At 44.5% G+C, this 13,524-nt stretch overlaps 2 protein-coding genes across 7 annotated transcripts in view; one reads left to right on the plus strand and one right to left on the minus strand.

Moving 5' to 3' along the window:
• SOX13 (SRY-box transcription factor 13) overlaps positions 1–9,892 on the plus strand; it is an 80,247-nt gene extending 70,355 nt beyond the window's left edge. For all 5 annotated transcript variants that reach the window (XM_074222432.1, XM_074222428.1, XM_074222430.1 and 2 more), the window contains exon 14: positions 947–9,892. In XM_074222432.1, the coding sequence (XP_074078533.1) occupies positions 947–1,223 (277 nt within the window). In that variant the 3' untranslated portion in view covers positions 1,224–9,892. The remainder of the gene's footprint in view (positions 1–946) is intronic.
• A 411-nt stretch (positions 9,893–10,303) lies between these two features.
• ETNK2 (ethanolamine kinase 2) overlaps positions 10,304–13,524 on the minus strand; it is a 28,689-nt gene continuing 25,468 nt past the window's right edge. For both annotated transcript variants that reach the window (XM_074222433.1, XM_074222434.1), the window contains one exon: positions 10,304–10,556. In XM_074222433.1, the coding sequence (XP_074078534.1) occupies positions 10,484–10,556 (73 nt within the window). In that variant the 3' untranslated portion in view covers positions 10,304–10,483. The remainder of the gene's footprint in view (positions 10,557–13,524) is intronic.

A 13,524-nucleotide genomic window follows, 5' to 3' on the forward strand; every position in this document is an offset into this window, starting at 1 on the left:
TTCCAAGTGTATACAGTCTAAAGAATGATAAATCAAACTCTGCGTTACCAATTTCTGAGGTATAAATACACACACTGAAAATTTAACCATTGACTTGAGAGCTAAGAGCTGAGTCAAACTGACTCCTTCATACACTTGCTCATTTGTGACTGTATATATGTCCCTGTTGAGTACGGATAACAGTACATGGATAACTCTAACTTGATAGTGTTATTTGCCTTTCCTTCTGACTATATTATTAGCAGACACACAGAGATTGGCTATACATGGCCATCTTCTCTGGAGTGGGATCAAATTCAAAAATGTTAATTTACCAAACAATCTTACTTTGGGGTTGATAATGAGTCTTATAGATCTTCCTTTTATAATGACTTTCTCACCAGGGTTACTTTAAATAGAAATGCTTTGGGTACATCAAAATATGATTTAATTTTTAAAATGAATTCACATGCAATGTGGAGAACATAAATATGATATAAAAGTGAGCTACCCCCCAAAATGTATAATGGCATAGAAGCAAACATGTTAGTACCAATGAGTAGCCAGGTCTCCTCTTACTGTTCATAGATGACTTGCTCTTAGGTTCAGTATTCAAAAGATTAGACAGTAGTAGACTCAGTTTATTCCTTGAAGGAGTTGGCTGAGAGAACCACCAAGGGCCCTTTCTGATCTTATGAAATGTATGTGGAATTGGGAATGGGGGGGAGAAGTGACAGCATGAGCATTCTTATATCAAAACCCTCAACCTAAGACCTATTTTTCCATCTCAAGGAGCTTCATGGAATTGGAGGGATATAGCTCTCCAATGTGTATGATTCTGCCAGCTCTATAATATGTAAGAGAGACTGTAGGCTTGGGACAGGGGTAGAGGTAGGGAGATCAGGATGTATCTGTTCAATTTGGGGGCACAGTACTAATACCTTCCAATTTTCCTCCTGATCTCCAGCCCACCAGGCAATCAGATACAGATGAGCTCCCCAGATGTCCTGTACCCCCGGGCACCTGGAATGCCATTGGCACAGCCTCTTCTGGAGCACTACGTACCTCGGAACCTGGACCCCAGCATGCCTATCATTGTCAACACCCGAAGCCTTAAGGAGGAAAATGAGGGAGCTGAGGACGGGCATTCTGTAGTTGATGGGGAGATGTTCCGGTACAGCGAGGAAGAAGATTCTGAAGTTGAGGAAAAGAGTGATGGAGAGTTGGTGGTCCTTACAGACTGAGCTGACCAGAGGGGGTCATGCCCTCTTGATCCCCCAGGCATATTATTAAAGGGGGAGGGAGGAGGCTAATAAGGGCTTATCTCCAGATCCTATCAGGCACCACCAGCTTACTTGGACTTTGCAGGGAGTGTCCAGGAGATGGGCACTGCTGTGTATCTGTATATACATCTATGCAGGGGAAATGGAATCAGGAAAGATTGAATTCTATTCCAGGATATTTGACCTGGAAGTAGTCATCCTTTCTTGGGAAAAACCAGGGGGATACCTGAGTTCCTAGAAAAGGGGAGCTTCCTAGTCTGGCCTAGTTTTTATCATCAACCAAGTAATGCCACAAGTCCCTTGCTAATCACACCTAGGAGATTATTGTATGACTAGCACCCTCTTCTCCCTCCCTGTTTGGGGGTCCTGGTTGCTGTAATCCCCTCTCCTTGACCCTTTTTTCTCATCTCCTTTGATCTGCTGGGAGGGTGGTGTATATTTTGTGTGTCCATTTTATCCATCTGCTCCCCACCCTTCACTCTATTCGTGCCCCATCTGGGTAGCGTATCCTTCATTCTACAGGAACTTTCTGCAGGACTTTCCCTATCCCTCATGGGTCTTTTCCCATGGTCTATGTTCACTTATTGTGGGAGAGTCTCTTGTCTGTCTGTTTTTTCTCTTTGCTTTATCATCTTCTCATTCCTTCCCACTGAACTGTGTCTGTCTTGGTGTGTCCAGTCTGCATGGGTATCCTTGTGGGCATGTTAGTGCAGGTATGTGTATGTATATGTGTGTGTGTGTGTGTGTGTGTGTGTGTGTGTGTGTGTGTGTGTGCATGTGGCCCCCCATTTTGGGGGATTCCTGTGTCTCAGGATTCCTGAGGGAGGTTTATTTTTGTGCCTCTCTTCCTTTTCTGACTTTCTGGTATCTCTGTCAGTGAGTATCATTAGACTCTGCCTTTCTGTAGCTCTCTGTGGGTCTCAGGTTCTCTTTCTTTTTTGATGTTTCTGCCTCTCTGTCCTGGGTCTCTTATCGATTTTTTTCTTCCTGGCAGTATGCCCCGACCCTTCTGGAGCCACCCTCTATGTCTGGACATCTCACTTCGTCTTTAGGTCTCAGTGTTTGGAGTTGTTAGTCACCCTGACCTCCTCCCTCTCCTGTTCACCAACTCGGTTCCCACGGAGCCATTTTTAGCTCTGGGATGCATGAGAACATAGTTTCTCCAAGGGGCTATCTGGGCTGCCCAATTTATGCCCTGGTTCCCAGCAGAAGAGAATGGGGGGAAGGAAAATGGGACCTTCTCCAGTGCCTTGGAAACTGGGATATGGGGAAACTGGTTGAGGCCAGAAAGGCAGGTGCTAAGAGAGAGACTGACTACCTGCGTCATCTGGTCCTGGCCCTGCCTGATAGACAAGGTCAGTTTGGACAACATTGGAATGATGGGCATCAAATATTGCCTAAGGTGGCCAAGGCTGCTTCCAGAACTGGCTGGCCCTGCTAAATGGAGAGAAAGAGAGAAAGAGAGAGAGAGAGACAGAGAGACAGAGAGACAGACACAGAGAGACTCGCTGTGTGTGTGAGAGAGTGTGTGTGTGTGTGTGTGTGTGTGCGTGTGTGTCACTTTGTTTATTTGAGGGAGGGAATGAGGAGTCTCGGTGCCCTTTCCCTTGGCTATAGCCCTTCTCTATTCCTTTCTCCACTCACCCTCCACCCCCCTTGCCATTGATCCCACCCCTTGGCTGGGGGACTTGACTTTGCCCATGATCAGTCATTTTATTTATTTATTTCCACCCCCCAAGAAAGTCACATCCCATTGGAGAGGAACACTGAGGGGGCAGGGAGAGAACTCTGGGGTCAGGAGGAGGTGACTCAATCCAGCTGGGACAGATGTGGAAACCAAGCCTACCCTTTGTCCCATCCACCCCCCCCATTCCCCACCTCAGCGCCTTTCCCAAGTCCCCATCTCTCTTCGGGTAATTCCTTTTTTATGACTGTAAACATAGATAGGGCTTTATTTTGTTAATAAGATGATGATGAGTAACTTAACCTGTATATTTCTCCTGACCTGTTTACAATCTGGGGATTTTTTTTTTCCGGTTGGCACAATAAAGAGAGAACATTTTGGATCCTTGCCCCGGCAAAGTGATGAAATGGGAATGGGGATCATCCTTGGGGAAAATCAAAGTCAGGCACCATGGGTGCCTGGTGACAGTTAACCAGAATTTTAAGATTAGTAGTGACCTGGGGGGAAAAGAGTCTTCAAAGTATGAGCATAACAAAATCAGTTCCTATAAAGAAAAGGCAAATAAATATTCCCACCCTGAATTACTATTACCTCCAGAGGACTCCTAGACCAGAAGCAAGTTGTATATAAATAGAAAGAGCTGGAAGTTGGGACACATGGGTTCCATTCTCTGCCTTTCTACTGCTAAGAATTAGCTATGTGACCTTGGTTAAGTCCTTTATCTGAGTCAGTTTCCTAACCTGTAAAATGAGAGTTTTAAAAATTTTTATTTGTGCCAGAAGGAGTCTGTCACTAAAAATTAATAATTTTAAAACTTAATATTTTAAAAATCCTTAGTCTAAAGTTGATGACTCTTTGAATGCTAATAACATTTTTATGTTCTGTGTTTTGTTTTAGTTTTAGTTTTTTGTTTTTGCTTTTTGTAAGGCAATGGGATTAAGTGACTTGCCTAAGGTCACACAGCTAAGTAATTATTGTCTTGAGGTCAGATTTGAACTCAGGTCCTTCTGACCCCAGGGCTTGATACATTGAGCCACCTAGCTGCCCCTATTTTTATATTCTGATACTGAGTGATATGAGTTGATGCTCATAGGAATGGAAATGTTGCAGTTCAAACAACAAAACAGGGTAAGAGGGTGCTGGATGGATGTATTGATTTATAGCTGGCTGAACAACTACAAAGCAAGGATTAATGTATCCATGTCAATCTGAGGAGGGATATCTCTAGTGGTGTGCCATAGTGCTTTATACTTCAGTCACTTGGTTCACAATTGTTACCACTGTCTTGGATGAAAGCATATATGGCATATTTATCAGATGACCTGACCTGGGAGGAATCACTAGTATAGCACAGTCAGTATTTTTTAAAAAGATATTGATATTCTAGAAGAATGGATTGACCCAAGATGAAATCTAGCTGGGATTGTTAAAATTTACAAAACACTTTCCTCCCATCAACTGGGTTAGGTGAGTGATATAAGCACTGTCACCCATTGTTTTGAGTTCCCCAAAATCACATAAACAGCATTTGAACTGAGAGACCAAGTAATTGAACTTCAGTTTCCTAACATAGGGGATTGGATTCAATGGTTCTAAATCTATGAACCTATGGGCTTTCCTCTACAATGCTTTGGGACTCTCAGGTTTAAAAAAAAAGCCAACTATACAAATATAATTGACTTAATGATAAAAAAAATCTAGGGATTTAATTGATAGCAAAGTGAATAAGAGCCAACAGTATGATGTGGCAGCCAGGAAAACAAATGTGATCTTGGCTTCATTAGGAAAGAATGGGTCCAGAACTGGAGAAGTAATCATCTCATTGTAGTCTCCACAGCTGGAATTTTGTATTCAGTTCTGAGTGCCGCATTTGAAGACAGACAATGATGAACCAGCACATCCAGGGGTTAGGTGGAAGCATTTGGGATCCATATTATGAGAACTATTTAAAAGAACTAAGGATGTTTAGTTTGGGAAAGAGAAGACTTGAGGGGCATGAGTTGTTTGTCATTGGGCCATTTTAATCATATTTGACTCTGTGTGACCCCATTTAAGTTTTTGGTTTATTTTTTTTTTAGCAAACTAGAATGGTTTATCATGTCCTACTCCAGCTCATTTCAACTGAGGTTAATAGGGTTAAGTGACTTGCCCAGAGTCACAGCCCTAGGAAGTATCTGAGGTCATTTTTGAACTTGGGTTTTTCCTGACTCCAGGCCTGATGCTCTTTATGCTGTATCACTGTCTTCAAACAGAGGAAGGAGAGGGATTTATCCTGTGAGGCTCCAGTGAGAACCAGGACAGAAGGGTAGAAGTTACAGGGAGAAAGAGAGAAAAGGTTTCAATTCAATATAAGGAAGTTTCCTAACAGCTATTCCAACAGTGGCATAGTCACAGTAGATAGGGAGAGCTCTCTGTCACTAAACTTTTCAAATAATGAATACATCTGCCAGAAATGTAAAGGGCTGGAGCCTCTTCTAGGTGGGAGGCTAGACTAGATGACCTATAAATTCCCTTCTAGGCTTTAAAATTATATCACTAAGAAGTTAAGAGTTGGGGCTGGGGTGAAGAGGTGTGGTTGAGGAAAGAGTGAGAAGCCTGGGTCAGTCCCCGCTTTACCACCCACTGTGTGATTGTGGGCAGCCGGTTCTTGCCTCTGAAGCAGTTTTTGTAAATTGACAGTGTTGGTCTGGATGGTCTCCAAGGCCCTGACCACCTTTGCAAACAGTGGTTGCCTGGAGGAGGCAAAGGGATGGCCAGAGTCTGTCTGTAATACCTCTGGTTTAACTCGTTAGTCCTTTGGTTCTCTGCTTGCCTTGGGTGGCTCTGAGCCCAGGCAGCCCAGAAGGTTGAAGTCAGCCTCCTAAACAGGGGAAATCAAAAGGGGAGAGACAGCTGAGATTCCTGCCCTCTGGCGCCCTATCGGGAAATTGCTGCTTGGATCTGTTTCCGTTCATCCTCCATTAGTCCAACTGCTGGCTCTCGACCCAAAGCAGGTAGCTATTCCATATTCTTCTGTCTCCCCTGACCCCAGAGGATCACTACCACCAGGGTCCTGCTTTGATCCATTCCTTCAGCCTCTCAAATTGACCTTGACCCCTGTGTTATGACAAATTCGTCTCCGTGTGGCACAAAGTCACTGGTCACTTCCTCAGAGGAACTTAGAGTTCTTGGGGTGAGCAGTTCTGATTCATGTAGTTATTTGGACCCCATGTTCCTTTCTATACACCCTAACTCTGCCTTAAAGATGTGGGAATGGATTCCTGGTAAAGGGTGAAAGAGAGGGGGCTGGATATCACACTACTAACTCATTAGTCAAGGTCTACCTGAACTTGAGCCCTTTTTTGGCCTCTGCTTGTTAAGGAGAAAGCTGCCCAAAGCTTTCTGGGAAATAATTCACCTTGACCCCACCACAGCCTTAGGTTGGAATGTGGTACAAATGGGGCCATAACTATTTGAATGGAATCCTATTAAAATTCGAGTAATTTAAGGGAGGGCAGAGCTTTTAGCTTAGTCCCAGGTGTGCCCTTATGGAAACAATGACCTGAAATGCTTCAGTACAACTACTACAACCCCACTCTCACCCCTGTAGGTTCCCTGAATGGAGGGAGATGGACGATGGAAGTCTCCAGGAATTCAGTCATGGATCCTAGCCAGAGCAGCAATGGTTAACTCATTTCCTCTTCCTCTATTTGGACTATAACTAGAGGCTGACCCTGGGCAGCTAAGTGCAGTCAGAACCAGCTAGGGAATGCATTGGATAGAACTCTGGACTTACAGCCAGGAAAACCTAAGTTCAAACCCACCCAGTCACTGCATTCTAAAATGTCACTGCTGATTGCCTCAGTTTCCTCATCTGTAAAATGGGAATAACAGTAGCATCTACCACTCCTAGGGTTGTGATATTTTCAAAGAGTATTGCAAGTCTTCATGAGCTACATAAATGCCAGCTATTATATCCAGATATGTTAATTTGGAAGGAAGAAATGGGAGTGGGGTGGCACAAGAGAGCTATAGAATGAAAAGGGTAAGAAGACCCTAAGATCTTAAGGTGGATAGAATCTCTTCCATCTCTAATGGTTGCTCCCATCTTGGGGTCTGCCTAGTTCCTGGGCTGCTTCTGGGGATGCTTTTTTTTTTTCTCCCCCTCAAAGGAGGGAGTGGAATGGTGTCCATCGAGTTACATAAATGGTTAACTCCTTCACTGCTGGGGGGTGGTAGGTATTTGGATTTTGATAGGTGATACTGAAGAAACTTGTCTTGGCTGCCATCACAAACCCTTATCCCTTACTTTATATTAGAATGATCTCTTGGGAATCAGGCAGAGAAGCTGGGGGGAGGGGGGGAGGTGGTAGTAGGCATCTAGGTGTGGAGGTAGGCTCCTCCTAGAAGGACCAGAGATAGCAGCATGACTTCTAGGCCCAGGAGAAAAGGGATGGCCAGACCAATGTTTTCTCCACTAATGGGCACTTGGCAGCCCCTCTGATTGACTGGTTCTGGGGAAGGTACAGACAGGCTAAGTAAGGTATTGGGAGAGTTTCTGGCACCCTATCATCATTCATCTCAATCCCCGATGGACCCTACAAGCGTCTATTTGACCTTAGAGATGGGCTTATACCAGGAACTGCTGCCTTTTGGGAACTGGAGTCCTGCTGCTCCCCAATCGCTGTGACCTTTAAGAAGGCCCCAGCTGCCGAGTGACGTCACCAGCAGTTGCCATGGCGCTCCTGGTATTTTTACACGAAGAAGCCAAACAATCAGAGTCCACCAGACAGGTGGCTGCTGCTGCCTGAGGGAGGTGGGGGGAGAACGGGCACCTTGGTATCCTGGAAGTAGCTACTCTTGGCCAAGAGGGCAGCATCAGTGGAGGAAGGTGGTGAGAACTCAGTTGCAGGAAGGGAGCCATCCAGAGAGAATCTTCTCCCTGCCCCCTGCTTTAGTGTGCAAGTTACTGCTTTTTTATCCTCCTGGCCTTAGGGAGGAGCAGCCAAATATCTAGAAAAAGTGATGGCCAGACTCCAGAGCCAGTAGGGCCATCCAGAGGTCATCTGTCCATCTCTCTGTCACCAGGCAGAATAACTAGGAGAAACCGAGCCACTTCCAAGAAAGGAGGCCGAGCAATCCCCCAATTACCCCTTTCAATGGCTTCCCACTTGGAAACGCCACCAAGATGTTTCGCCTCAATTTCTGTTGCTTCCTGGTGGAAGGACCAATAGCATTTCAGGAAAGACTGAAAAATCTCAAGAGGGTTAAAGAAGGTTAAAGAGGGTTAAGGGCTTTGGGATCCTGCCTTGAGCAAAGGAAATGAAGGTTGTGGACTAAGAAAAAACTTAGGGGACACAATGGTTGTCTTCACCTGAAGGGCTGTTCTATCAAAGAGGGATAAGAGTTTTACTTGGCCTCAGAAGAGAAAACTAGGTACAATCAGTCGAGTTGTGGAGAGGCAGAGTGTTACTCCTTGTAAGGAAAAAACTTCCAAACTCAAAAATCTGGAATACTCCCTCAGACAGCCAAGAACAGAAAAGGCCACCTCAGAAGGCAATGAGAAGGCTTTGAGTAAAAAATTGAGTGACCATTTGCCAGTAAAGTCATAGGTTACTCCTCAGCTATCAGACTCATGGGTCTCACATTTTTTTGTGTTCATAGCCTTTTAGTTTTTGCTATAAAGGATTGACCTACTACAGGAGACTCATGTTTGTGTGTGCCATTCCCAAGATATCTACAGAGAATCCAAGTACACTTCTGTGCCCTTTGAGAAACGCTGGACCGAATGATCTCAAAGATGCTTTAAAGATTTTTTTATTCATGCCCCTAGGTCTCAGCACCAAGTCTGACTTCTCCCTGCCCCATTAAAGATTTAACCAAATCCACATGAAGTATTGATAGCTGCCAGCCTTGCTGAGAGACTCCACTCTATGGCTCAGCGCTGTAAAGTGGGGTAAGACATCCTATCAGCCACATAAGCCTGCTGAGGTAGCCTGGTGCCCTAATGGCTTGGCTCTGCCTCTGATGGCTGGGTTCAGCAGAGATGAGTGAAATGTTTTGGTGATAAGAATAAGCCATGATCTCTACTGGCACCCACAGTTTCCCAAACTTTTGGGCATTTTTCAGGTTTGTCTGACCCACCCAAGCGATAGTTGAATTGGCAGCCTAACAGCTCAAGAGCTATGATTGCCTTTCTCTGAACTGAACTAACCATGTCAACAGAATGACCCCTCAGACCAAGAGTGAGCAGCACCAGAAACCAGAAGCGGCCATTTTAATGGAGAACAAAACCACAATAATTTGAATCTCAAAGTTCATTTTATGTGCCAGAGCTGAGAAGGGTCCCCCCCCCCCAAGAGCCCTGGGGTCAGGAAGAAAGCTGGGAAGAGATTTAACTTCTATCTAAAGAGGGGTGGTGAAGGAACTCAGGTGGTCAGGACATCCCCTACCTACCTATACTTATGTCCAGGGGGGTCCACCCGGTCCCTGGTTCTCCTGGGGCCTCTGCTTAAATTCCCTCTCCTGCTGCAGACTGACCCTCAACGTGAGAGGGTTCTCTAATTCAGGTCCAGTGTATGCAAAAGAGATGCAAGGTTAGGTAGGCAACTTGTGGGGGAGAGGGAACCCTGTGGGCCGGAGGAAAGAGGTCAGTGAGACACACTGATCTAGGCTTTGGCTAACAGCACCCCATAATTCCCCCAAACAATCCCAAATATGATGACAGTTTGGGAGTGAAATGTCAAACACGGTAGTCACTAGGCCTTCTCAAGGCAGCAGGAGCTCACCAAAGGGTAGAGAATATAGACCTCAGGACCTAAGTGGGGAATAGTCTAACTGCTTTGAAGGTGGGGTGAGAATAGGAGCCAGTTACTAGTGGAAAAATTCAGAGTGGAAGTAGTGCCCAGGAATCAGATAAGGCTGTTGATGGGGGAGAGGGGCCATTCCCAATTTGGGATCCCCTCATCCAAAATATGTACAATCAAACTTATGGTGTGTTGGGGTGTGGCAGGGAAGGGGATTCATTACTTTCTGATTGGGAAAAGTAGGGGTGTGAGTGGGGGGTTGGAGAATCTATGGGCATTGGAGGTAGAAAGGAGCCCATTCTACACTCTACCCAAGCTGAGCAGGGTCCAATACATAAATAAGGCACCCTGATGGAAAAAGGATGAGGGTAGGGTGATGTCTAGAGGATTCCTGGGGTTCCCACTGGTTCCCAGTGGTTGTCTTGGTCCCTGTCCTAGAAAATTGGTCATTTCTGGTACTCTACAGGCACTCCCCTCCCCACCCACCAAAGTTTGGGAAAGGGAGGGTAAAGGGGAAGGGTACCCTGAGCTGGTCCCATCAGCCCCAGGGGCTGAAGCCAGACAGGGGGGAGTGAGGTCTATGGCGGCTTTAATTTGGGGCCGCAGCACAGGGCGTGGGCTTCTCCACTGCCCCACCAGAGAGACCCCACCTGCATCCCTCTCTTGCTCTGGCCCTTTAGGCATCGGCCCCAGAGCCAAGCAGGGGCCCTAAGGAGAGCAGGTCTGGCTGGGTGGACAGGGCAGGAGGCCGGTCACTTTGGCATCTCCAAGGCTGACACCTGAGGCTTCACCTTGAAGTATTGGTTGAATCTGATCACCGCATATCTGCCAGGAGACAGGGAAGAGATGCCAATATCAGGGAGGAGGTCAAAGGGATCCCAGAATCATGGACCCCCCTAATCCCATGAACATCCCTCTATTATCAAAGGTTTGATTCAAATAGGATCATTTTACCAGTGCCCACCCCACCCCATGGCTTAGCCATAACCAAAAGTGCTAGATGGGATAAGAGCTCTGGATTTCAGGAGAAGGAGGGTTTTAATTCCAACTCTGACATTTACTAGTTAAGTCAAGCTTTTATTAAATGTTCCTAAATCCTGAGGACGTTAAGATCTTGAGGACAAAAATCCTCAGTTTCTCCTTCGTAAAAGACACTGCTATGTTCTTGGGTTGTGAAGAAATAATTTTATAAATCCTAAAATATATTATCCCAAGGTTCATGGAGTCATGGAGTCAGGAGGGCAGTGAATATTTTTCCAAACCCTTTTCCAAGAGCCGTAAAAACAAAGTCTCACTGAAGCTCCCAGGCTTTCCCTTTCTCAGGGCCCCTTTCAGAGAAGCCCTAAGAGGTAGGAGCTTTGTGTCAGGGGTCAGAAGCCCTGGATTCAAATCCTACCTCTGATACAGGCTTCTTTCTTGTGGGCCCCTTAGGCAAGTCACTTGCCCCCTGCCTGAGGTCTAAGCTCTTTACAAAAATAAGAGAGGCCAGCCCTTCCAACTCTTGAGTTCATGGCCAGTGGAAGTCCTGGGGCTGGAACCAGACACGGAGCAAGGCTTGGTTATGGCACCCCCTTGTGGGCATTTTCCAAAGTCTACTTGGAGCCATCAGCAACACAACTAAAGCACACAACTGAACTTTACTGTAAACACACCCAAGTTGACTTATATGGGAATAGACATCTAAGGGCTGCCCAGAGCATAATTAGGAGGTATTAAGATAGTGAGACATATAGATAGGATGCTGTGTATATACACACATACATACATTTTATTTTCTTTTGTCTGATACTTCCTGGCCCCATTTGGGGTTTTCTTGGCCAGGATACCGGTGTGGTTTGCCATTTTCTTTTCCGGCTCATTTTACAGATGAGGAAACTGGGGCAAACAGGGTGAACTTGCCCAGATAGTAAGGATCTTGAGGTCACAGGTTTTCTGATTCCAAACCTGGTCCTCGATCCATTATGCCACCTAGCTGATATAGATATACACACATACAGACATAAATATATACATATATATATATATTATGTATATCTATATATACATATAGATACACACATACATAATATACAATGTGTATATATATATATATATTGCATCACCTCATATATATAAATACATATATATGTGTTTATACACATATTACATATCTATGTATAGAAGTTCTGTTAAATAAGAGTTCTACTTTTCTCACAACCTTCCATTGGGGATTGTCTATTCAGCCTACCATACTCTGAGTTCTGGCAGCATTTCCTCTTCCTCCCTACAACATAAGTCAAGGATGGGGAGGGTTGGAAGAAAATATAGGAAACAGGGAGAGGAAATCCTGCCTCTGAACCTCAATTCATGGAGGGGAGGATGAAGGCTGATATGACCATTGGCATATATATTAATTCTCAGATCTGGAAAGGACATTTAGAGATTATCTGGCAGACCCTTCTTTATTTTACAAATCAGGGAACTGAGGACCAGAGAGAGCAAGGGATGGCATGATAAAGAGGAAAGAGAACTTTCTCTCACCTCTACCTATGTGACCTAGGGTCAGTCACAACCTCCTCAGCTCTGTCATCTGTAAAAGGAGAGGTTGGGATTAACATTCTTTTTTGTTTGGTTTTTTTTGCAAGACAATGGGGTTAAGTGGCTTGCCCAAGGCCACACAGCTCAGGTACTCCTGACTCCAGGGCCGGTGCTCTATCCACTGTGCCACCTAGCCACCCCTGGATTAATATTCTTTACCATCCCCTTTTTAGTTCTAAATCTATGAGTTTGTGACCTAACTTAGCCAAGGCCACATAGCTGGTGAATGGCAGCATTTTAATAGAAATCAATTTCTAGAGTTTCAAGGGGGTAATACAGGACTCTCAGTCTCATTGCAAGGGAGCACTGACACACAAAGAAGAGGAAGAACTCTTTTTAAAAAGAACTTCTATACACACATAACATACATGTATGCATGTGTGCAAATATATATGTATGTGTATATATGTAATATACATGTATAACAATTAGGTGGCACAATGTGTGTATATATTTATACATGTAAACATATACATGCATACATACACACATTGTATATTGAATATATGTATGTGTGTATAAGAATGTGTGAATGCAAATGGCCAGAGTTTCAGGTTAAATCCTGGGTTTGGAATAGAGCACTATGAATAGCTTCTGTAAGAAAAATTTCATGATTTTTCAAAGGGAAATGTATTAGATCTAAAGTCAACTTTTTTGCTATTTTACTATCTGTGAAGTCATGGCTAAGTTTTCTCAGGACCTCAGTTTCCCCAGAATTTTTCTTGGTTAAACTCCCTCTAACTCTGAAATCTAGTCATGCTAGGATTCTGTTCACAAGCTTGGGAGTTGGCCAGAACTTTGGTGATCCTTTTTTTTTCTTGTTGCATGAAATATCTTTATTATGAATTTTTGTTCAAATTCAGACAAACAGTACCTGATCATTATTCAGATAGCCTAAATAAGAGCCTTACTCCCATGACCACATCTCTGACTACTTTTGGAATAGATCAGAAACATCAGAGCCAATTTCAATGTTGAAAAAGTTCCATGGTTACAGTTGAGGCAATAATTATCCTATCATGAATCCCCCTATCCAATGAAGTCCACAACTACAAAAGCAGAACTTTGTTGATTCTTAAAAAGAACATTGGACCTGGAGAGCAGAGGATTTTAGGGGAGGGAAGTATTGTTCCAACTCAATAAACTTATTCTCCTAAGGTCTTCCCAGAGCTCAGAAGGGCAACCTTATTTTACAAATGGAGAAACAGAGGCCAAA

Source organism: Macrotis lagotis, chromosome 2 (genome assembly GCF_037893015.1).
Source record: "Macrotis lagotis isolate mMagLag1 chromosome 2, bilby.v1.9.chrom.fasta, whole genome shotgun sequence".
NCBI classification, from domain to species: domain Eukaryota; kingdom Metazoa; phylum Chordata; class Mammalia; order Peramelemorphia; family Peramelidae; genus Macrotis; species Macrotis lagotis.